Genomic DNA, 25,667 nt, shown 5'->3' with positions numbered 1-25,667 from the left:
AACGTAAGGAAAAGCTGGTCGTGAGCTAATCGTACCTAGAAACACGGGCTGCAGCTTTTATACACAGCGAGGAAGGCTGCTTCCCTCACTATTCCGTCAGCTATCATGCCTTCAGTTTTGTTTTCGGAAAGCATTGGTACACAACTAGCGGCGTCAATAACCTACGACGGTGTGCGCCCGAGCTTCTGCAAGCAATATACCCAGCAATGGACAGCTAAGGCATCCTGACTGAAATCGACAAAACGAACAAGATGCACTGCATGTGTCTAATCGAGCCGCCCGAGCTTCCAATAAAGCTTAGCAACGTGAAAACTCGGGCAAGTTGGTGATGCATATTGAACCACCGTGCAAACGACAAGACACAGGACGATAGGAAGAGGACTGTTGGGAATGACCTTCCCAGCGCTGCTCCCAGATTGTGACTCGCATCCATCTCGTCACCGATGTTGGGAATCAGCCATCCCGACGCTACTCCCAGGTTAGGAATGGGCCCTCTCACCGCCGCCTTCACAGTTGCGACTGGCCATCCGAGCGCACTCACCGGTGTAGCGACGTTGCCCTGTTCCGTCCGCTATCGACGCGGCCCAGAGCAGAGCGATGAAGTTCTCAAGCCGACGAAGAGTTGAAGTAACATTTATGTACAGTATGTACAGGGTAAGCAAACGTTACACGACTCGCACAAAGGCGACAGCACCCTTTTACTCGGTCCCTCCGAAGAGTGCCGCCGGAGAGAAGCCGCCGAGGAATGCCGACGATGAGAGCCTCCGGGCTTCTTTTATACCCCGGGAAGTTCGTTGTGGCCCCGAGAAGTTCGAATAGCTCGAATCATGGCTCTCGCTGCCTGAAGTTTGAATTCCAACGAATGGTAGCGAAGCGGTGAGTCAGCTGCGCCGCCAATGGGGAAAGGGACGGCGATGCCCCCGCCGTCTCCGGGACCTCGCCTCCAGGCGTAGCGACATGCCCTTATTTGGTCGTTCTCAGATGCGGGATTTGGCCGTGCCGCAGCGACGAAAGGGAGAGGCATGACTCAGCCTTGCTGTCGGGGCGTGGCCTCGTACAACGTATTTGGGCCAGGCGCTCTGGCACAGCAGGATACACGAAGCGCTGACTTACAACTGAATTTTATTTTCTCCAACGACGCGAAATATAAATCTCAAACTTTAAACTAGGGCGGAACTGCTCCTCCGGAATACAAAGCAACAAGAGCAAAATTTACGAACAGCGAACAACAAATTTCAGGAACAATTTTCAGACTTTGTACAAAATGACAGAAATCTTGTGAAGACAAAATGATACAGTTATTTTAAATATTACTAAAGAAACAAGAAACAAGCGCAGCCAGCACCAATACCTCATCACCTTTGTAGAATAAGTTACTTCGTAGGCCTTCTTCCCGTAACTCCGCCTCATCAGGTGTCCGGCGCAGTCCATGTAGGCATCGGCGATCAGCACCTCATCATAACCATAATCGAATATCAACAGCCAGTGTTTGTTCGCAGAGTCAGCGCACAGAGGCCGCGATGATGGTGCGAGGAAGGAGAGGGCACCGGACGTGAAGTTGAGTGATTCTTCACGTTGAATAGGCGTGTTGCAGAGGTACACATCATGAGAGGCCGGAGCTTGTATCATTAAAAACAGCCCCTTTAGGCACCACAAAGGGGCAGTAAAAACCGTGTTTAGGCTTGCAACGACGGAAATATACGCACCTTAAATGTTTACATAAATGTAAATTATTTCCAACGAAGGCTCACGAGACCTGTACATACGACAGGAAAGCAAAAGTTATTGTTTATGGTTCCACCAAGGCGCCAACTGTTGAGCATAGCCGTGCAGTATGAAACTCCTGGACTGATGGCGATCGATTGACATACAATTCAACCAGCGCACTGCTTCCATCCTTCTTTACTGGCCACTGTCGCTTACTCGAGCGACGCATATAGTAAAACAGGCATGAAAAAGAATACTTGACAGATGGGAATACTGATGTAACAACGCCTTTTACTCAAAGAAGGGCTTGCGTTCGGGCTAGTTGGTATTGCATAACGTTCATCTTAAGCGCAGAAAAAAACAGGGACACAGTAGACAAGGACAAACGCCACTTCCAACTGAATTTTATTGAATCAAGGTGAAATATATAGCAGCAAAAATACAAGAGATACAGAAAAGGTTACGAATATACACATATTATAATAACGGAATCGTTTGCCGCTGTCCCACACGTGTCAGCTAGTCATTACCACGACCAGTTCTTTTTTAAGAAAGCTGCCTCCTTATCGGACAAGGCTACTGATGTCGTGCTGACACACTCCAAATCACCTAGTTGCATTTCAGCTGTCCCTACTATCTCACGCGTGCGCTGATCAGAGCCGTGAAACAATATCAGAGAGTTTTTAAAGTAAGGTTCACACTTGGGGCATTTACCGCAGTGAGTCGACAGGTTACCATCCTTTCTTTTGTGTACGTTATTTTGATGCTCAGGTAACCTGGAGTTGACGCACCGTGCCGTCTGTCCTACATGTACCCTTACGCAGGCTAACGGAACACGGTACACAACCCCTCTATCGCATTTCACGTACTTGTTTTGGTGTCCAACGTTACAACCAGTATGTTCTTTTTGTACAGGACATGTATCTCTGCAAAGCCTCTCAAGCTTGATTGGTGCGGACATTACAACGCGAACCCCAGCCCTCTGCCCTATTTTCTTTAGCCGATGTGCGATACCGTGCAAATACGGTATAACTGCCGTCTTACGGCACTATACGGTATAACTGCCGTCTTACGGCGCTATAGGGTATAACTGCCGTCTTACAACTCCCCCTCAACGTTTTAGCAATTTTTGGAGGGTTTCAACCGTCATACGGCCATGGAAACCGGATGTGCAAGGTGCTGCGGCCCGAGTGGCAAAGGCAGGAACCCTGTACAGGGATTGCCTCTACAACAATGTGCACCGCCAGCATGTTCCCACGTTCGTGAACAAGAAACGGTGGCATGACTATTGTGAACAGATCGACCGGACTGCGGAAAGCCTCTAGATATCGTCTCTCGCCTTACTCCGCATGAATCGCCCTATGAAGACACAGGCCTCAAGCAGTGCCATCCACACTTCAAAGGACATTACGCTACCTAACCATGTTCGACGCACGCTCAGCCTCGGACCAAAGTGATCGGGGGAACCTGTGTTGTCCGGACCTAAGCTGCTACCCTAGTGCGGAGAGTGGCTAGTGCGGCATCGGAATGTGAGAGGGACCGGTGTATCTCGGAAGGCGTCGACGTTCTGTCGCATCGGGGACCTGTCCGTCATCGGGTACCTGTTAAAGGCGTCGTGTCGTACCTGAAACACCACAACTTGTGCGTCGTCCCGTCCGACAAAGAAGGTGGGTTTGGGGTTTTTTCGCATGGCTTGTTCTTTGAGAAGGCAATGACAGCGATTGGTGATGTAATGTTCGCGCGATCTGATGTATCGCTGGAAGCTGTTAAAGGGACACTGAAGTGAATTTGTCAAGCTCCCGTTTATGCTTGCACTGCGTAGACTGGCTCAAATTAGCACACTTTTCATCGTTTGTCCGGTTGACAAATCGGTAATTATTTTACAAAGCGCGAAAGAAGAAAAACTACCATGCGCGGTTTGCGGCGGCTGCACCAACTAAGGCTGTGACGTTGGGAGGAGGGGGCAGCGTGATTGGACGATACCCAAGGTTAGCAATCAAACAAGTTTCGGTTTCTGTTTCGGTTTTGTAAAACACAACCGATGGCGTTGTTGGATGGGCATTCTCAATATCTCAGTAATCATCGTACCGCGCTTCTGCCATGTTGCCGACTGTAAAATGCATAAGATAAGCCTCCCGGGACGGCTTGGAATCGTAGCATTTACTAGCCGAGGCCTACGCAGTGCATGAACGCCCTCCGCGTCCCCGCAGACGCTCAAATGCCATGCGCTTTTCCCCCATATTTGGAGCTTGCCTCACTCATGCCTGTGTCGTAAAAGTGTGTTCGCACCAGGCCAAGGGTCTGTTGATTCTGGCCTGTGCCCCCTGCCCGCAAGCAGTCGGTGCTTATGGCAACAGCACGCCAACGAGAACTCGCTAGCGCGCCAGTGCCAGCCTGCGCGCGTTCTGTGAACTAGTGCATGAACGCCCTCCGCGTCCCCGCAGACGCTCAAATGCCATGCGCTTTTCCCCCATATTTGGAGCTTGCCTCACTCATGCCTGTGTCGTAAAAGTGTGTTCGCACCAGGCCAAGGGTCTGTTGATTCTGGCCTGTGCCCCCTGCCCGCAAGCAGTCGGTGCTTATGGCAACAGCACGCCAACGAGAACTCGCTAGCGCGCCAGTGCCAGCCTGCGCGCGTTCTGTGAACTAGTTCGTGAAACAATGAACGTTGCGGCCCAAAAAAAGTTGAACTCAGTATAGAAAAAAAAAGCACGTACCCGCGGGGATTCGAACTTGCGACTTGCAAAACACTTGCGATGACACACCTAGCGCTCCAAACCACTCGGCCACAGACGAGAGCGGCCGACTTTGGAAATATAAGGTATATAATGTATCACCAATTTACACTTTTATTTAGTTTTAGCATTCCAAGCAGCTTAGGTGACTATTTGTTGTTTTCCGCTCGTGCAGTAAGCATCCCCCAAGTTTCCACAATATCTCACGTCTAGCAATTGCATTTCTTAGACGGAAAAGCGTTCGCAGATGCGTAGTCGTGCTGCTGGCCGCTGCGCTTGTTCGCCCAGCGCAAAAAAGTGCTTCCCGCACCCTAGTTTTACGCTGAACGGTAAAAATATCAGTTGATTTTATTTCCTTAGTACCTATATTGACTTCGCTGACTCTTCTCCCAACTTCAAGAGGCCTTATATTTTCCTACTGGCGTGCGAGTCAGCGAAGCGTCGCATGTGCGCTTGTGCAGCGCTTGTGTGAAGCGACCTTGACTTGGAGCTTGATACAGTGTACAAACTAACCAAGTAAAGAAAGGCACATTCTTTCATTCACAAACGTGTCCTGGCTTCGTTTCAACTGAGCGAACGAATTGCGACGACCCGTCGGCGGCCGGCGGACGAAACGCTGGGCTGACTGACTCTGTCTGAAGGCCGGGGAGCCGTGCAGTAGCGCAGCCAATTGCGAGCTCGGCTCCTCCCGACGTCACACGAAAACGCCACAGAAAATGGGCGAGCGTAAAGAGAGGAGGACAGCATTTTCGAATTAATTTTTCTACTAAATAAAATCGCGTAAACGCGCCCAGAGTGGTCGAAACATGGCCTGGGGACTCCGGACTACAATTTGCGCTAGTAATCCCGCAATGTTTACATATCACTTCAGTGTCCCTTTAAGGCGAAGGCTCGCAAGATTTGTTAAAAAATGAACCTGAAACAAATTGAAAAATGCACCAAACTGGGGCTAGACATGTTTTTTGCAGTGAAGACACATAAGGAAGGGATGCCTTTTCGAGTGATAGTATGAGAACGGTACACCTGGAAGAAAGCCGTAGGTCTGTTTCTACAGAAGCACCTTCAGCTGCTGGACGTTGGGGATGCCTTTCGTACCAGAAACTCCGACGAGGTCTGTGACTTCTTGACACAGCACTCCCACTGTACATTTAATGGGTGTTCTGTAGATATCAAAGACCTTTATTACTCCCTGCCACATGACCGAGTCCTGGAGTGTGTCGAAGAATGCATTTTTGAGTTTGGTGTAATAGCCTTTCAAAATGAAAGTGGAGTAACAAGGCAAGGGTTTCTTGACCTGTTGTCGATGTACCTGCAGTCCACCCATGTTTCCTGGAACGGCAGAACCTTCATACAAAAAAATGGTGTCTGTATAGGGTCTTGTGTTGCGCCAGTGCTGAGCGATCTTTTTCTGGGTCTGATCGACCGGGTACTGCCGGGTAGATTGTTGTCAACAAATGTCGTCAAAGTGTACAGGTTCGTGTATGATTTTTTGGTTGTCCTTCGTAGGGATGCGTCTAGCTTTGACAATGATATGAGATCAACACTGGCAGTTTTCGAAGATTGCCTGAAACCACTTCAGATAACTCACGAAGTACCAGAAGGTAACGCGCTGAAGTTCTTGGACATGAGCCTCATGTTTTCGGACAACCAGGTTTCCTGGAGTCAAGCACCCCGCAGCCAGAAGCCCCTCTTGCCATTTAGCTCTGCACACACCAAACTAGTGAAACGCTCAGTAGCAACGATGTGCTTCAGCAATGCTCTAAAGAAATCCTGTGTTCATCACGTGCAGAGCGCTGTGGAGGCGCAGGTCTCTCGGCTGAGACGGTCAGGGTATCCTGAACACGTCATTTTGGCAGTCGTTGAGGCTGTCCGCAGGCGTGAGAAACAGGTAATAAATGCGGCCGAAACAAATGAGCATGACTGCAACGAGCCCCGTAAGACGGCGGTTACACCGTATTTGCACGGTATCACACATCGGCTACAGAAAATAGGGCAGAGGGCTGGGGTTCGCGTTGTAATGTCCGCAGCAATTAAACTTGAGAGGCTTTGCAGAGATACATGTCCTGTACAAAAAGAACATACTGGTTGTAACGTTGGACACCAAAACAAGTACGTGAAATGCGATAGAGGGGTTGTGTACCGTGTTCCGTTAGCCTGCGGAAGGGTACATGTAGGGCAGACGGCACGGTGCGTCAACTCCAGGTTACGTGAGCATCAAAATAACGTACACAAAAGAAAGGATGGTAACCTGTCGACTCACTGCAGTGAATTCCCCAAGTGTGAACCATACTTTAAAAACCCTGTGATATTAGAGAGTTTTAGCATACCGGGTACCGTCCGCTAACGCTACGGCGGCGGGTAGCCGGGCCCGACTGGGAAGGTGAAAATTCGTTCCGGTGGGGGGATTAGTTCCGCCGGCCGGCCTTCGCCATGCCCGCGCCTTCTCTCCACTGAGGGGCAACCTCCTCGCCCTCCCCGCGCGCGCATGCGCGGTCGGGTCCCGGTAACCCGCTACCGTAGCGTGAGCCTCCGCTAGCCTTTATGCTAAAACTCTCTATTGTTTCACGACTCTTGTCAGCGCACGCGTGAGATAGCAGAGGCAGCTGAAATGCAACCAAGTGATTTTGAGTGTCAGCACGACATCAGGTGCCTTGTCCGATAAGGAGGCAGCTTTCTTAAAAAAGAACTGGTCGTGATAATGACTAGCTGACACGTGTGGGACAGCGGCAAGCGATTCCGTTATTTTAATCTGAGTATAATCGTAACCTTTTCTGTATCTCTTGTATGTTTGCAGCTATATATTTCCCCTTGATTCAATAAAATTCAGTTCGAAGTAGTGCTTGTCCTTGTCTACTGTGTCCCTGTTTTTTTTCTGCGCGTTAAGATGAACGTTAAGCCTTTTACTCGCTCGCAAAAATAACAACGGCAATAGCGCTCCCCGAGGCGACGGCCCCGGATGACAGCGAGGGCGCGCGTTTGGAAAGGAGATCGGGCTTATGCGGTACTTCGTCTGCTTTTTCTCACGCAGTTTGTTGCTCGTTGCTGAATTAATTTACAAGCTGTTGCTGGGGGGATCAGGCGCAGTGACAACTTCCGTTGCCGTTCTGAAATTGTACCGAGAATAGTTTAAGCCTGGCTGACGCCATTTAATTACGAAACAACTGAAACAGACACAAATAATGAACGAAACAGAGACTACAATTTATCAAGAAATTGGTACGCTCTTACACGAGGAATATTAGGTACAATTCTTGCAATTTTCTCATATACCATGACATTGGACTTCAACAATTACATCGTCCGAAAAGAGTCAGATACACTTCCTCACACTTGAACAGCATTTTTCAAAAGATGTTTAGCAGCCTAACATATTCTCAGTGAGAAATTGTGTTTAAGACCACATTGGCCGAGTGAATTTTAAGGCATAAAGAAATGTAACTGCGCAGTGACGTTTCTCCATCGGCTACTTAATACGGGAGGCGTGTTGGATGCTCAACAGCTGCGTTAAAAATAGAGTTGGATTTTAGTATGCTTCTAGAAACAAGGAATCAACGGCTCATGATTAAAGGAATCTATTTGGAGAGCTCCACGACCGTAGTCTAAGAATCACTGTGAAAATTGTGGAAAGAATAGCAAACTTGCACGATCTCGAGATTTTTTTATTCAAATTTGTTTTTCTTGTCACTGCGAATCAGTGTCCCATTCTTCCGGTGCTACCGGTTATTCTTCGGGGAATGTATTGAAGTAGAGGCCTAGGTTTAACGCTTTACGGCCCTGAACAGTCAATTCTGCCAGATAACGCGTCTAGCAATCTCAAACTGCACAAGAATACAGAACTCGAGGCTGCATGGCGTTAATAAAGGCGCGGATATTGAAAACAGGCATTCAAAATAGGCATTTATATATTATGGGTATTCAGGCACAAACGTCAAATTATACTTTTATGGGAACAATAAAAACACCCCAGAAGCCCCATTTACCTACCTATAATATTCATATACCAAAATTGCGCGATAGGCGCGCATGGAACAGAATAGGCATTTGCCTAAAGTACGGTCTCTGCACATCATACTAGCTCCCATTCACCGAAGCCGACATATTTCGGGAACCGAGCAACCATTTAACGAGTTTCTGTACAGCTCTGTAAGACTGTTTTTTTAGAAGGGAATATATGAAAGTAGTGCCGTACGTCTCCGATCAGAACAGGCACACCGCGCCGAGGACACTGCCGCATTCCTGCGGATGTGTCAAAAGAGCTGATAACAACGTGGCAGCAGTGGCTGGGTGCTACTTCCTTTTCCATTGCAGCAGCTTGCGGGGCGGGTCGCGCCTCGAGATGCCGATGACGACACTCTGCAGCCCCGTGTACCGCCTCCTCCGAGGGGTGCTTGTTAGTAAGACGTCGGCGGATGTTGTGCGAATTCCGTGTACACGTTCCCGCGCGCAGTGGTGCGCTCGACGTTCGTGGTAGGTGTGCAATAAGGTATACTGCGACGAAAGGCCAGATAGACCTAAATGATGGTTGCGTTTCAGATATTGGTATATTTATTTTATCCAGCGCAGGGTTTGCAAAAACACATGACGGGGTCGAGAAAATGCCACACGGTTTTGCCACGCCAACACTTAAATATAGCAAAAATATAGAGCTATTCGTAAAATTTTCTTCTAGCAGGGGAGTCATTCCTAGACCGGTGCCTATAGATGATTTTCAGTAATACCGCAGTTAGAGGGTGGGCACGAGCATATGGACATATGAGGATATGGGCAAAAAGCCCAGAACTCCTTACCCGTGCAAAGCACAAGGATCTATCTCAAACTCACCCACAAAGTCATTTTTAAAACGTCTTTCCCTCAAGTTAGGCCACTCGGTGGTCCCATTATCTAGGTCACTTGAACTCAGCCTCACCGGTTCTGCGCTTTTATGTCGTTACTAAGAATACACCTCACAGCAGCGCAACACAGTCTCATTGACCATACACGACACTCATGTGATGACGCGCTATATGGAGCCATTTGCGTTCTGAAGTCATTCAGAATTAAGTCTCGTCCACGTTCGGAAATAGTATCAGGTCAGAAACCACCTGGACACAAAACGCATATTTCTACGGCCTTGAGTGATGGAATCGCTTCATTTACGGCGACGAGATGCAGCCTCCTCTTCTGCCAAACCGCAGTGCACTTGGTCAGTCCTTTTACAATCCCTTTGCGTTATTGGTTGTTCTTTATTGGGCCGACATCCTTGGTGGAAACTGTTCTGTAACACATCCTCGGGGCGAGACGAAGCTCTCTGAGCGAGCTGAAGTTGTCTTGGGTGGCCAGGCTTCATGGCGGCGACGTGAAAATCTGGAGTCTTGCGGGATCCGCTGTCTTGCAACCTTACTCTAGCGATTTCACAATTCAGGTCACCCAACCTCCACACAACAACAAAAAGGGCCGGCGTAAGCTGATAAAAACTTCCGATCCGAACGATGTTTCCGTATCTGCGTCCCGGGAAAGCAAAGACAATCGTAAACTACGAAGCTGCTGCTTGTCGTGGTTCATATGGTGCCTTTGTCTTACCCTTGCTACGTCAAGGTCAGTGGTCGGCTAAGTCGGAGAGTCTCTTCAGCACGACAGAGGGTCTGCGCTTTGGAATCACCTTAGTGTTGAGAAAACATCAGGATAGTGTCGAGAAAACTTCTTGTTAGTCGCATGTAGAGAAGAAGGTGCGTATCCCGTCATCTCGTGCTTAGCGGTAGCGTAGGCGTTGAGTAAGGAAAGGTAATACAACGTCCTAGTTTTTGTGGTTCCAGGATGCGTACATGGCCAATTTTTTTATCAGTGCACGACTTGTTCGCTAAGTAAAGCCATTCGTTTGCGGATGATATTGTGTGCTGTGTCGGTAGTGTGATCCACAGAGACGAAGGAGCTCTTCAGTGACATCTGCTGTGGATTGCTGTCCGGGATCACTTATTACTACACGGGGAAACAATGGCGCAGTATAATGAAGTGCCGCGAAGCGTGTGCGACCACCGAGGCTGTAGAAAATGGAAGTACAGTCATTTCCACATATCTCACCTGCTAATCGTCGCAGGTAATTATCCAGCAATTTCCTGCTACCGACTTCACGCACGATTCAAGCCACTCCTTGTTCTTCAAACAGTGACTTTGGCGTATGAACCGGATGCAAAGGACTTAAAGAAGGAACCGTGGGATGCTTGTTGTACTGGAATGCCTCACTACTGGCGACGTACTGCTTTTTCGTTTTCCAGAGACGAAGCCAGAAGATGTTTGTGTGTTGTGTTGTGTTTTATGGCACTTCAGCAACTGAGGCTATCGTGCGCCAAACAAAAGGTTTGGTATTTTTTGTGGATAATAACCAATTGCTTCATCTCGTTATAGCTTGTTTAGAAGTGTAGCTTCTTTTAAAAAACTAAAGACAGAGAAAATTTTAACAACAGCATCCTCTCCTAGGAGTAGGCTGGCGTGAAATGGAATTTACTCGCTGTAGAAGAGCCTAAAATGGTTTTCCTCAAGGCCTCCAATTTCGCACATGAGAGTAAGATGTGATTTACTGTAAGTTCTTGGTTACAATCTTTACATCTCGGTTTGTCTTGTTTCATAAGAAGAAAGCTATGTGTAAGATGTGTGTGTCCAATGCGGAGACGAAATAAAATCACTTCTTTCAGGCGTTCTTCATGTCTGCTTGATTCCCACTCTGGTATCGTGGGTTTAACTAGGTGGAGTTTGTTGTCGCTTTCCTTATCCCATGAGGGCTGCTAAGTTTCTCTCAGTTTGCTCCGTGTAAATTTCATGCAGTCGCTGTGAGGAATCTGTACCTTCTTTATTGTTACGTTACCCGCCTGTGTGGCACACGCATCGGCTCTCTCATTTCCCTTGATTTCATCATGGCTAGGGACCCAGTACAACTTAATTTCCTGTCCTTCTGTTGTGACTGTTACTAAATTGTGTATTATGTCTCCTATTACAGGTTGAGCTGCATTATTGTCATGTACTGTCGTGACTGCGCTGAGAGAGCCTGTATGTATATTACTGTATTTAATTTTATTCTTCATTATCATTTCTATTGCCACAGCAATGGCAAAACATTCTGCTGTGTAAACCGAAGCGCACTGGGGTAGCCTGATCACTTTTTCCCATTTCCCTTGCACTACTGCACTCCCGAAATAGCATGAAGTTCTGGAACCGTCTGTGTAAAATGAGGTGTGGCCTTTGTAATTTTTGCTTAGTGCCACAAATTGCTGTAAAATATGTTCCTGTAAATTCCTGTAAAATATGAAGACAGCCCATGCTTTATTTTGCTCCTATTTTGCCTGTTTACACTCCAGTGTCCACTATATTTTGTGGTTTTGTTTCATCTGCCCCGTGGACTGCGGAATGGCTCTGCGTGCAGCATTAACGATGCAGGATGTAAACTCTTCGTTCAGTTCATCAATACAAAGAACTTCAGAAAAAACTTCATTTAAACTTGCTTCGGACGTAAAAAGTCCCCACTCGGCAGACTGAAGTTTTCACCGGCGTGGTTTCATTGCGATAGTAGTTGGTGATCTTATGCTGATGAGTAGAGGTAGATGATCACTCCCATATTGATTGTTAATGATATCCCCCTTAAAATCGCTAAAAACTGAGGGTGAACTAAAAGACAAATCTTTGCAGCTCATCTTTCGTGAGCTCGGAGAGCAGTATGTGGTTGGCCAGTGATCAGAACACATACGTTATTCAACAAAATAAATTCCTCTATTATCTGGCCTCTTGCATCAGTGTTTTCGCTTCCCCAAAAAGAAGAGTGCGCATTAAAATCGCCAACTAATCAAAATGGCTCTGGCCATTGGTTTCGTAAGCCTTCTAAATCTTGCAATGTTATTGTGATGTTTGGTTCGAAATACACACAGCACACTGTAATTGTTTTGGACGCTAAAAATGTGGCAGACACTGCTTCTAACTTAGTTTTCAGTATGTGTTCTCGTGCTGCGGTACAACTTTGGGCAATTATTACAACACCCCCTGAGAGCCTGCACGCCTGCTCTCGGTCGCAACGGAAGACCTGGTATCCTTTCAGTATGGTTTTGTGCTTGTGGCCCAAGTTTCTTTCTTAAACACAAACGGCCACAGGTGAGTGTATGGGACAGATGTCTTTGACATCATTTAAATTATTTAAAAGTCCTCTGCAGTTCCAGTGGACAATGTATGCCATGTTAGTTTTTTGTTATCGAGTGTACACTACGTTTTTGGTCCCGTGATACGGTTCTCGCATTATTTTTTTCAATTTTCTAGGGCGTTCTTCCGCCCCTCCGAAGTAGACCGCCGAGAACCTCCCTCAGTTGTGTCCATTGTCTCTTCAGAGACGCTGGAGGTTCGTGCAGGGCGAACGGGTGTTGAAGAGTTCCACCTCGCTGTGTAGGATGAGGCCTTGGGGACTGCCGAACCAGGGGTTCGGCAGTCCCCAAGGTCGCTTTGTAAGGTCGCTTTGTCGCTTTGGTCCCAAGGTCGCAAGGTCCCAAGGTCGCTTTGGGGATGGTGGGGCAGCACTAGCTGCTTCCACCGTGGGCACGGGGGACCTTGCTTCAGCCTCACTCTGTGTGGCGTCAGAAGGCGCCGAAGAACGCTGTGATACCGAGCCCTGATGCACCACAGCGGAGTATGATCGCGTATGCGCCGGTGAGAGTCGCCTCTGTGCTTCGCGAAATTTCAGTTTCTCTGTTACTTTGAGTGTTCTTATCTCGTTTTCTTTTTTCCGTGCTGGGCAAACACGTGAGTACGCTGCGTGATTGCCCTCACAGTTCGCACAAAGGTATGTTTGGGCTTCACAGTTTTCAGGAGGATGTTCTTGGGAGGCACATTTTGTGCATGACTGTTGTCCCCGGCAGTTCAGTGAGCCGTGGCCGTAGCGTTGGGATTTGTAGCATCGGCGTGGGTTAGGTATGTAGGGTCGAAGTTTCATCTCGATATAGCCTGTATAGCCACAGATTCTGGAAGGATGCTTGATGCAAAAGTGAGGAACATGTGCCTTGTCTGAATTTCTTTGTTTCCTCTTTTGATTTCGATAAGGTAGACATTTGTGACATGTTGTTCCTTCAGACCTTCTAGAGGCTCCTCCTCGGAAGCAAGGATGACATCTACCTGTTCTTGCAGCTTCTCATTGTTCCTTAACATACTTTCAATTTGAACGAGGGCCTCTGTGATTGCCTTGTCGGCACGTGAAAGTTTCGTAAGGGGCGACTGCTTGTCCATTTTCTCTTTCTGAACTTCTTCGTTAGTCATGGTACCTTCGGCCTCTCTTGGTTGTCTTCTGAAAGATTCCTGCGCTCCTCTGTCACCTTGTTCTTCTTGTTCCTCTTCTGTTGATTCGTTCCAAGAGTCCTCTGTAGCTACTTCCTTTGGTCTCTCTTCCTTCTTCTGTTTCCCTTTATCCTCTTCGTCTTCAAACCAGGGAATGTTCTTCCTGGTTTGTGAAGTCTCGTCGTCTTCCTGTCCTCCGTGGGTGTACTCTTTGGTGCCATCCTTCGTCTTCTGTTTCTTCTTCTTTTCCTTGCTCAGTTGTCCAAGTCTTACTTTCTGGGATGTACTGTGCCCTGGTTTGGACGGAGCTGTTGATCCCTTGGTCCCTGTTGCATGATCGGGTGTTGTTCTTGGCTGTACGCCCCTGGAGTCGTCCCTCGACGTGTGGGGTGTAGCCACTTTTCCTTTGGTGTGGTGCATACTTTTTTCCCCTAGTGTTCTTCAGATTTCTCCAGCATCATATATTGTCCTTCCGTTATGCTCAGATTTTTTTCTCCTTCTAACCAAATGATCCTCGCAATCTGAGGCAAAAACCGACTTTTCTGCAAAATTTAGCGATTTTCTTTCGAAGGTCTGGCAACACTGTAGCCCAGGTTTTTAACCATGCGGTGTCCGGTGTTTTTCTTGCTTTTCTTACTTCTGCGGTTTCTACGCTTTTTCCTAGCGCTATCTCCGTAATTTTGTGGTTCATAAGGCACAAACTTGACGAAAATTGAGCCAGCCATTCAAAAGTTACGCCCAATTTGGTTTGCTGGCAAACTGCTCTCGGAAGGGTGCTGCCATTTTGGGCGGCAACCAGTATTTGCACCACTCGTAAGAATATTCCTTTTTCTTGATCTTACCGCCTCACAGGTCACAACCGATTACATTTTCCTTTTCGCTTCAATTTTAGCCTTCTTTTAGTCCTGATAACTAGATGATTGAGGCCGGAATTATGAAATTTGTCCACTTCAAACCCCGATCAGGTTTAGCTGGCATCGGATGTTTTCTTCTCAAATTCCCTTATTTTCCGGCCGATTTCGGCGCGGTCTTCGATAACCGAGCGTTCTTGATGGGTTAAACTGATGTATAAGGACACGTAAAGGTACACACACTCTTTTTCTGACGTTTTCCAGAATTTTCTTGGGAGCTTGCCCGGAGCAGCCCGAACCGAGAGATGGCGCCATAGCAGTTACGCAAATTAGGTAGTAATGCTAGAGAAACCAAACTTAATTGCGTGCCTTCCCCTCTCAATTTCGAACATTTCAACAAAGACGAAAAAGAAAACGCACGCTGTAAACTTGTTTGCTCTCTGCTGCTGAACACAATATACCATTTATTCTACCTGCCGTTAATACTGGTTACTTTAAAATGTGGTGCAGGACGGGTCCCCCTTTCCTGCCGGTTTACAAGTTCCTCTATCCGTCTGTAGGTATCCACAAATCGAATGGTCCAGTGCATAAAGCACATAAATACGTTAGCTCCAGTTGGTTCTATCATATGGAACGTAAGGAGACAACCGCGGTGTATCCTTGGCGAAAAACCTGCCACTTTCTATCCTCTATTACTAAAACTATTTCCTACCAACACGATACATATGTGGATTTAGCAAGCTAACACCAAAACCACAAAATTTTGATCCATCTTTCACATTCCAAAGTTTCTTCTATTTAATCCTACCTAACTGTGGCTTTAAAATGTTGAAGAGTTCATGATGTTCTGCAAAAATTTCCGGCACGCATTTTGTCACTCTAAAATATATATGGTAAACGAACAACAACCATTGCTTTTTCTCACCCCAGTATATCGTGCACATGCCTGCTGTACTCACATAAAGTATCGAGCAGTCTTTTTCTAGAAATATGCATATTTCAATAAGCAGCACTTAAGCGCTGAACATGGTGCTTCTCCGAGAACTGCTCATCAGTCTCATACATATGAGAGAGCACAGAAAAACTACACGGGGTAAAGCTTTTCCCGGTGGAGGAACATCAGAATGCCTACCGGAATTACAAAAAAGAAAAAGTACATGAGTGAGATGAGTCAGCTTCAACACTGAACTTCCCAAACCAATTCAAGCATTCAACCAAGAACAACTCGACGTGTGCCCGCGTGGCCACGTGGACCCAACATGTTGGCTAACATGTTTATCAATATGTCGCTGCAACACTAACAAACTACTGAGCTGCTTACTACCACAAATTAGTGAACAGCTATGAGGGAAGCTTGACAGTGCTAAGCTTGGGGTATGCCAGCAGAGAGCACAGTGACTCGAAAAGGACAGCGCAAGCCGCGCTGCTGGCGAAGCAGGCGAATGCCCGAAGGCGTGCGAAAAATTTTATTTTTTGTTGACACGCGGCACGCGAACCAAAAATAAATATTGTTTCCACGCGGCGTGGGAACTAAAAGTAAAAATTGGGGTTCTACTCTCGACTGCACAAATTGCCGGCAATTTGCCGGAAGTCTTTTTTGATTGGCTTTCAATTTTGGTCATGTGCTTCCGGTTGACAAAGGGGTTGTGCGTGCGGTCGTCATTTGGACGTTTTATGACGTTTACGGGCACCAGTTCTAAAGTTTGCCTTATTTGTCTTTGCTGAAAGCGCATAATTCTTGGCCGGCAATAAAAAACCAGACTAAAAGCACTAGACATGACAACGTAGGCCTGTCTTTGCTATACAACAACAATAATGCCTGTAATACACGCCTTCTCTGTGATTGGCTGAGAAGGCATGACGTAATTTAAACAGTTGGCGGGAACGATTGCGTCATGCATTGGCAACTCCAGCCTACGTAAGAGTGACGTAATTGTACGTAACAGCTTGAAAATGGCGGCTGTTTTTGTCGCAAAATACAAGCAAAATAGGCCAAAAAATTTTCCCGGCTTTCGGCGCCGCGAAATGTCCGCCAATTTGCAGCAGGCGCAGTTTCGCATGCACGCTGTTTAAAGCCTGTTTCCTAACAAAACAAATTATAGTTTCAACTGCTTCCAAGTCAGTGATCATGGAGTATAAAAATAACGTGCAATATTTTTCTTTTATGTTTGGCAATAAAATATAAAAAAATATTTGTTTGGCGTAACCGCTACATAAGAGGGCAGTACAAGCCTCTTCATGACAGAGAGCCCAATGTATGGCATTTGTCCACACTCGTCCTAGTAAGCTGGTGGGTCACATGATCAAACTCAAGAGAAAAATAACAAAGAAAAGTGACTCTTCGGTTCATTACAGCGCTGATTGAAGTCGAGATTGACGAATGAGTGAATCGGCGACATCGGTGGGCTCCGCGGTTATCAGGCGTAGCGCTTCGCTGCTCTTATGTGTGATAGAAGCGATGGTCGCGGCCGTCTTTTTCTGTGATCACGCCATCAACTTGTAACATAGCAGCTGACGCTGGCGTGGCGGCGGTGGCGGCAGGGAAGGTGATTACGCAACAAAGCTTGCATTGAAGCACAGAGCCCAGCTATGTTACTAAAAGCGATTGAAAGAAATAAATAGATACCGAAAAAATTGTGTGATGTTCTTCAGCTCGCCATCCGCTTTTCGCTCGCGTTTGGATCAACGTTACTCGATCGCCTTGTGGTGTTGACGCCAATTTTGACCTACAGAAATGTGTTTTAGGGGCGAAGCTCCTTAGGGCGTTCGTCTGTCCATCCTCGACGTATGTATGTAGCCACCTCTAGTTTAGTTCTTGGATTGTTTACTAGATGGCGTGGCTACCTCTAGTTTAGTTCTTGGATTGTTTACTAGATGGCGGTACTTGTATATGATGAAAAGATGCGCTTGGATTGTTTACTAGATGGCGGGGAGCGTTGTAATAAAATCCGTTCGCTGTTGGCGCGCGCTCGGAGTCGCCCGATGGATAAGGCTGCAGATGTGCGAGCCCGCGAGGCAGAAGCGCTCCGTGAAGCTGCGCGACGCCGCTGCCAAGATCCTGCCGTACGAGAGCGGGAGGCCGAAGCGTGTCGTCTGGCTGCGCGACGACGCCGCCAAGATCCCAGCGTTCGAGAACGAGAGGCCCAAGCGTCACGGCAACGGCGCGAGGACCCTGCCGTACGCGAAGCGGCACGGCTGCGGCGCGAAGAGGATCTCCAAAACGTCAGAGAACGGGAAGCGGCGAGAAAGCGCGCGTATCGGCAGGCAGACCCCGATGCAGTGAGAGCTCGTGAGGCGTCTGCAAAACACATCAGGCGAGCTCAGCCCCAAGGTGCCGACGCGCGGTTTAAGCGAGACTTTCTAGACGTTACGTTCGGACACAGATGTAGTGGGCGAACTTTCACTGAAGAGTCACGGTTTTACCGATGATTTCCCCTCAGGAGCTTCGCCCACTCATCATCATTCACCCCGTGGATATGCTGCGAATTTTTTTTGTTGTCAGCCTCAGCTACCGTCCTAATTTTTATAGCACATGCCAAGTGTTTTTATATCTTCCTTGCACAATATTTGATACTTTGGTTGCAACCTTTATGAGTGAATCGTCAAATTACACTGCATGTCGTCATAGCTATAGGTGCAGCACGTCACTGATTGCTTACGTCGTGCTTACGCAAAAAAAAACATGGCCAATTGCCGGTAATTTGTGCAGTCGAGAATAGGGCCCCTTGTTCCCACGTGACGTACAAATAGGGACACCGCCACCGCAGCCACCGCAGCTGGGAAACTCCGCAGTTCGCCATAGTTATCGTTATCTGGTCGCGCGATAGCGCCGGTCGCAATGGGCGTTTCCTCTGCTATATATTCTTGCTCCGTGGTTCTAGCGGATGATGCACACGACGCCGCGTGTTTCTTTTCGGGCCGAAAGATATAGCGCCGTGTGCGTGTAACGTGCACAGCTCCGAGGGACATGAGAGTGTGGGCGTGGCTTTGCAGCGCTTTTTTTCTGCCCGGAGTCCGTTGGGCGCATCTGGGGAGATGCGGCTCTGAGCGCTGTAGATCTGCAGCTAATTGCAATTTCGGAAATGTAATAATCGGCACCGGATGGACTCATGATCCTCTAATATTTCCTCATTACAACGAAGCACCTAGTTGGAATAATTAAAACAGTTTTGAAATTCTAGTGATTGTTCCCCTAAATTGCACTTGGAACCAGTTTTATAGCGGCCTCTACGGCCCCTGATCCCTAAATACAATACAAACAATGTGACATCCGAAAGCCTATTTTTAAAAATTACTAAAATCTTCTGTAAAACACCCTGTATACGAAAGTGGAATGTCATCAAAAAAGGCAAAAACATTTTCTGAACAAGAGCTCAGATTCTCCAGTGTAGATCATGCCTTTCCATTGGCATTTGACCGGTCAATTAACCGCAGAGGCATAACACCGTTCATAGCGGTGCGATCTTGAGGCGACCTCGTGTTTCAGAATGTTATGTTAGTTGTCTCTAAGCGGAAACTTTTGCGTGCATTTGTATCTAGCGACGCATCATCGAAATCGCCATTTATTTCTCGTTGGCCAGTTGACTCTCAACATCCGTGCATGTGAGTGGTATCGCGATCCTTAGCATTGTTCAAGTGGTACTCTATCTAAATGCGTTTACTACCTAGCCACGAAGTAGGGAGCAGAAGCTAAGCCTGGTCAGCGCGGTGTCGCCAGCTATCTTCACAGATCTTATTACTTGTTTAAAAAGGGAGGGGGAAGCACTGTCTGAGATAAAGAATGTGTTTGAAAAGAGCAAATTAGTCATAGAGAAACGGGGATATGTACTTCCTTAAACGTGACCGCCGCCGGCGAGAGAGGAAAGGTTAAACGATATTCTTTGAGATTCGGGGGTTGGGTGGAACAGGGGAGGAATGATATGAGGTGTCAGGTAGTGATGCCGCATGACATCGACGAGGCTTCCGGGAACGTCAGAGTGGAGGCAGAGAGGGATTGGGTATGCGTGGGGTACTGCGCGGTCATTACGACGTGACTGAAGCTAAAAGCAAGAAGAAAAGAAGAGCAGAACACAGCACACAGCACTTGGTCTTGTGAGAGAGAGGACAATTCGTAAATAAGGAGAGTTACACATAGGAGCAGGGCGGTTGGCGAAGGCGCGCGAAGTGCTGGTTTGCGCAACGCACCGTCACGCCCCTACATCGCCCGACAGCTGCTCCGACGAAAAGGGGAATCCCCTCCGCCGTTAGAATCAGCGCTGCCGCCGCGGCAGCAGCGCTCCGATTACAACAACAGAAATAGCGCGGCAGCATGCTGCCGCTGCATGAACGTATCAGCTGACACGAGGCTGCAGAACTACTTTCGTATCATCACCGGTGCTCAAAGCAGCCTCGCAGAGCTCCAAGTGACGGACGTCGAGGAGGGTTGTTAGGTTCCCCAAATATGCCGGTTTCGGTGAATTCTGACCATTGCGACGTGTACCTCTGCAGCAGGCCCATTGAGGGGGGCGAGTCCACGTTTGCGTCCCGCTTCCTCTCCTTCTTCGGCTCGTCGTCGTCGGGGTCTCTATGCGGTGACTCCTGGAACAAGCACTGGCTGCTGGTCTTCGATTACGGCGATGAAGAGGTGCTGATATGCGACGCTAACAGGGATCCCGCGGGAGACTTGACGGGACAGCGGTCATGGAAGAAAAAGGCTGCCTTAGAAGCAACTAATCTGAAGAAGGTAAGCGGGTCGTGTAGCTCACCGTGCATGCGGTTGCTACCGTCACTGACGCTTGGAGACGAATGGCACTACTCTCTCCTGACCAGGTTCATAGACCTGCGAACGTGTTAGTATAAAGTTCCAGTAGAAAAAAAAACCGACAATAAAGTAGCAGTAGTGAGGAGTCATTGTTTGCAGCGCTAACAACCTTATGTTCTGTCCATGCAAGGCATAACGTGTACTTGTTTCGTACTTGTTTCTCTGTTTGCTTTTTGGAGTTTCATTTGTGGTCTGCCTTGCTGAAAACTTTTGAGGAGTATTTATCTGCGTGAAACAATGTCCCCTATAGATCAAGGGTCTACACGTTGTATTTTATTGCACTTGGCATGGTACTTGCCCGGCTTTTTTTCTTCTGTGCTTTACAGCTCCGCAGCAGCTGTCCCGCTAGCCTATGCTATTATGCCATACCTTAAAAAGGATTTATTGGTGCATTTAAAATGAGTTATCACAATAATGCTTACAATAGTACTGACCTATTATATGATGACAAGAGAGAGCCCAATTGTTAATGAATCTGGAGATGTAAGCCGACCTAAGATGCATCGCGTGCTACACCAGATAAATGCGCTGATGATGATGATGACGATGATGATTATAATCAGATTGATGATGAGGTACAAATATGATTTGTGTATTTGCAAGGTGTGATCGAGACATGTGTTTTTAGGTACGTCAATGAGGATTTTGTAGTGGGATAGGCACTTTGAAACTATTGCAAGGACATAATACGTCCATACGATCTTTCCCTCCGGAAATCTGCCGGCCAAGAGGCGCTCTGAGAGACGCTCTTTATGTGCTAAATCGCGCAGAACCTCAGATAAGGTCTTGCAAGTATTTACGCACATCGCTCTCTGGACAAAGGGGTGAAGTAAAATGGTTGATCCTGAAGCGGAACTATCGCGTGTAAGCGACATTCAACCGCATGCGGTGGAGCACTGATTATTCGTGCTGGGATAATGGCAGCTTAAAATTGTTCAACAAGGTCGAGAACTGGGCCAGTTGGTATACATTCATTCTGAGGGAGCAGCGCAAACTAGACAGGACAAAGGGTAGGACACAACACGAGCGCTTACTAACAACTGAAGTTTTTATTAGAAAATGGAAGAACATATAAAGAAGCCTGCGTACTAACACACCGTGACATAGGCCATGCGCACAACACTCTTGCTCACACTGATAGTTGTAGTTCATGCGCGGTCAAGGTAATCAACTTCACAATCCAGCAAGCACACCGAGGGGGAACTGATGCAGTCATCACCATTCTTTTTGATAAAGAAGGCTTCGGATATCTCCCTTGTGCGCGCGTCTTTGTGTGAAAACAAAATACTTGTCCCGTTAAGTTTCGGATAACATCCATGCTTAGAACAATGTGACGAGAGCTGGGAAGAAGGCTTGCCCTTTACATCGGAAGACTTGCCCTTTACAGCATTTCGATGTTCCCGCAGACGTTCATTTATGCATCTCCCCGTCTGTCCAATGTATATCTTATCGCACGACAATGGACGACAATGGACAATGGACACGACGTTACTTCTGCACTCAACAAACTGTGATCGGTGACTTACGCCACACCCCTTCTGCACAGCCTTACTTTTTCTTTCCGCCTTCTTGTCAATTGCGGGACAAAGATTTTTTAGCTTATTTTTGGGGGAGAAAACAACGTCAACATTAAATCTCCCGGCTATCTTTTTAACCCTGTGCGAAAGAGCGTGAATGTACGGAATAACCGCAAACCGCTGGGGCTTTTCCTTTGCCTGAGTGCACCTTCCAGAATTCTTCAGTTTTGAAAGCACCTTCCCAGCAGCACAATGAATAAAATGATCCGGGAAACCAGCCTGCCTTAGTCTATTAACCTGGGACGCAAAACTGGCACCCATACTGTGCACACATGACTTCGTTATGGACGAGTTCAAGCTGTTTACAGCTATTCCCAATTTTGCCACCTTGGAGTGGCAAGAAGAAAAACATAATAGAGTTTTTTTTACCTAGGCGGTAAGTCCAACACACATGGCGCATGGCCTATGTCACGGTGTGTTAGTACGCAGGTTTCTTTATATGTTCTTCAATTTTTTAATAAAAACTTCAGTTGTTAGTAAGCGCTCGTGTTGTGTCCTACCCTTTGTCCTGTCTAGTTTGCGCTGCTCCCTCAGAATTAAAATTGTTCTCTGGGTCGACAAAGTAAAAGGGCGCGTAATTATATATATATATATATATATATATATATATATATATATATATATATATATATATATATATAGTAAAAAATGGGTATAGCTTCTAACAAAACAGTTTATTGGTCGACGTTTCGATCGGCATCCGATCGAAACGTCGACCAATAAACAGTTTTGTTAGAAGCTATACCCATTTTTTACTATTTGCTACGGCAACCAAAGACAGCCCTTCTCTAAAGTATATATATATATATATATATATATATATATATATATATATATATATATATATATATATATATATATATATATATATATATATATATATATATATATATATATATATATATATATATATATATATATAGCGATTCAGAATAGGAAATGTGGGGCTCGTTGAAAATAAGACAGAAATAAGAATTGGCAGTCAAGAAGACCTCGGAAAGCAAAGGGGAGGATGTAGTAGCTCAAGATAAAGAATTTGCAAAATAAGAGAATGGAGAAAAAATGCCCGCCAGGTGGGATGTCGTGGGTTCGGACATGCACGCACCAGCCGCACAGACGCGCACGTGCGTGCGCGTCTGTGCGGCTGGTGCGTGCATGTGTGTGTGCGTGTCGCATTGGGACCCCACACACATTGTGGTTCACCAAATACCGCCTCAATCATTCAATGAACGTATACTCTGTATTTCTTTGTTCCTTCCTTGTTTTTAAACAGATCCACCTGGGGAGGCACCGCGTTCCAGAATGGATTCTTGACAAGATTTTGAAAACCATGTGCGACTCCGGCCGCTACCATGCGACAAGCAACAACTGCCAGACCTGGGCCTTACGCCTCCTCAAGGAGCTGGGAATCAGCGCCCCGAAAAAGGAATATGACGCCGGGAAATTTGTGAAGAATGTCATCATTCCTTCGGCGGTGGCTATCGGTGCCACCGCGGTCGGTGGCGTTAGTGTCTTGCGTGCAATAAGGTAAAGTGGCACACGCTGAAATAACTGTAATTATACATCGTTAAAAAACAAAAATATCTGCTCCCCAATTTCAGTGAATATTTTTTACATTTTCGCCCTACCAATATTGAAGAGGGGTTATGAACCAGTTTTTCCCCATGCCTCCGAACCAATGTTTTTTTTTATGGTAGTGGCCATGAACCCGTTTTTCTCTACGAACAGTGTATTCATTTTTGTGCTCTCAGTATGTTGCACGCTCGGGTTTGCGAAGTTTGTGCAAATAAAGGGTGTAAAACCGTCCGTGCATCTTAGATTTGCAGCCTGACCTTGCTGCGCATCGGACGGCGATTTCCGGGAGGTCCATTTTAGTTGCTGTAATTGCAATGGCGGCGATAACCACAATATTTGACTGTTTTATACGTGTGTTAATATATTTTGTCCAGATCTAGCTAGCGTGAATACCGACAAGTTCGGCAGCACGCTGTAAGACGGGTGTGCCAGGTATGTTTTTGTCGCCAGATTAACGTACGCCTCTGATATGAGGGTCCACTGCAAGAAGGGGGAAGTACGGAGATAAAGGGGGGTGAATATCCTAGAGCCGACGCAATAAACGTGTCTCATTTAAAAGAGGGAGGAGGTATTTTACAAAGAAAGTTCCATAACACTCTCAAGATATATCAGGTATAAGGTGTACCTTTAGCCTGAAGAACATGGCATCATAATAGCGATTCACAAGAAGGGTGAAGGCCCATGACAAGGATTACACACTTGCCATCCTACTCCCGACTGTATTCAAGCTGTTTGCCAAGATAAAAATTATTCACATAACCCACACAAAAGGTTTCTAAGAAGCGTGATATCAAGCTTTATATGTGAAATGCTACATGTCAATTGAGAACATTCATTTTATCAATGAGGTAGTAGATAAATACCGGACATTAAAAAATTTTCTTACATGGTATTTATTATGCATAAAAACAGGCTGATGCTCGCCGTACCGGCCGAGTTATCTAAGTGCTAAGAAACCAGAACAAAACTTGACAACTTTTTTGCGAGTTCATAGACTAGAGAAGCACCGGAAGAATAACAAACATACGGAGTTCGAAAAGTTCATTATCAGGAAGGAGGCGAGACAAAGGGATGCCATATCTGAAAATTTGTTTAGTTGTTCAGGAACTACTAAATGGCGCATTCAGGAAGTTCGAATGTCAGGGACACGAGGCAATTATGAATATTCAAGGCACCCAACTGACAGTGCATTTCGCCACTTCAAAGCCTTCGGCAGTGTAAAGTATTCCAACAAGTAAATAAATAATTAATATTGGCGGGCGCCAACGCCTATTTCAGCTAGTGTGGAGGGCACCTGTAAACACTGCTCCAGGAACTACACTAAGAAAAATCCTGACTAGAGTTAAGAAGGGTTCCCAGGAAAAAAAATTAAAGCCTTTCTACTCAACGTGAAAGCTGACGGGAGTGGATATCAGTGATTCGCCATAATGGGCTGTGGCGCCGTTATTTGCTCACTGCTACCCCCAATGTAAGTGAAATTTCCCGCCTTCACAGTGCTCGCGCGCACCCTGCCTGAGACTGCGCCAGTGGGAGATCTGTACTTTTTGTGCTTTCGTTTCCTCCCGCACGTGCCCTCAGCGGCACAGCAAGCCTCAACCTTGTCCACATCACGCCGTTGGAGGCTGAGCTCCACGCTGTCATCGGTACCCTCAACCACATAAGCTTCGACGTCTCGCAGATGCCCCCATCCCACATTCGCATCCTCACGGGCTCCTTCGGCGTAGTTCAAGAACTCAGACGCCAACCCTCTCTCAACCCCCTCGGACAACAAATCCTGACCCATGTTGCCCTACTCCGTCGCAACGGGGTATCTGTACGGATTGACTGGGTTCCCGGCCACGAGACAGCTTGCACGGGTAACCAGGCCGCCCATTCTGCGGCAAAGGAGAGCAGTATCACACCTCCGCTGGTTCCCTGCACTCCGACTCCGTCACCGCTACCTCCTTCCTTGCAGTTACTTCGACATAAACACGACAAGAGGAACCGCTACATCGCTGCCACACCACAAGGGTACTTAACCGGCATTCCTCCCCTGCCACGAGCCGGTGAGGTATTTCTCAACAAGCTCCTAGCAAATGCCGCCTACACTCCGCACATAATCCGAAAATGGATCTCACCCAATCTGCCTCTAAAATGTACATTC

General features: G+C 47.0%; 1 protein-coding gene across 1 annotated transcript; it reads left to right on the top strand.

Moving 5' to 3' along the window:
* The first annotated feature begins 19,874 nt into the window (after nt 1–19,874).
* Nucleotides 19,875–23,755, top strand: LOC144147071 (uncharacterized). Its single transcript, XM_077679108.1, has 2 exons — nt 19,875–20,294; nt 23,223–23,755. The coding sequence occupies exons 1-2, from the start codon at nt 20,013–20,015 to the stop codon at nt 23,478–23,480; spliced, it is 540 nt and encodes a 179-aa protein (XP_077535234.1). The 5' UTR covers nt 19,875–20,012; the 3' UTR covers nt 23,481–23,755.
* Nucleotides 23,756–25,667: the final 1,912 nt, after the last annotated feature.

Source organism: Haemaphysalis longicornis, unplaced genomic scaffold (assembly GCF_048455015.1).
Source record: "Haemaphysalis longicornis isolate Haplotype H1 unplaced genomic scaffold, Haemaphysalis longicornis Haplotype H1 scaffold_7, whole genome shotgun sequence".
In the NCBI taxonomy this organism is placed as follows: Eukaryota; Metazoa; Arthropoda; class Arachnida; order Ixodida; family Ixodidae; genus Haemaphysalis; species Haemaphysalis longicornis.
This window is presented reverse-complemented; position numbering and strand designations above follow the sequence as displayed.

Coding starts and splice junctions, on each gene's coding strand:
- LOC144147071 (XM_077679108.1), top strand. CDS start 20,013: ATGCCGGTTTCGGTGAATTCTGACCATTGCGACGTGTACCTCTGCAGC. Junction 20,295..23,222: donor AAGCAACTAATCTGAAGAAG/GTAAGCGGGTCG, acceptor GTTTTTAAACAG/ATCCACCTGGGGAGGCACCG.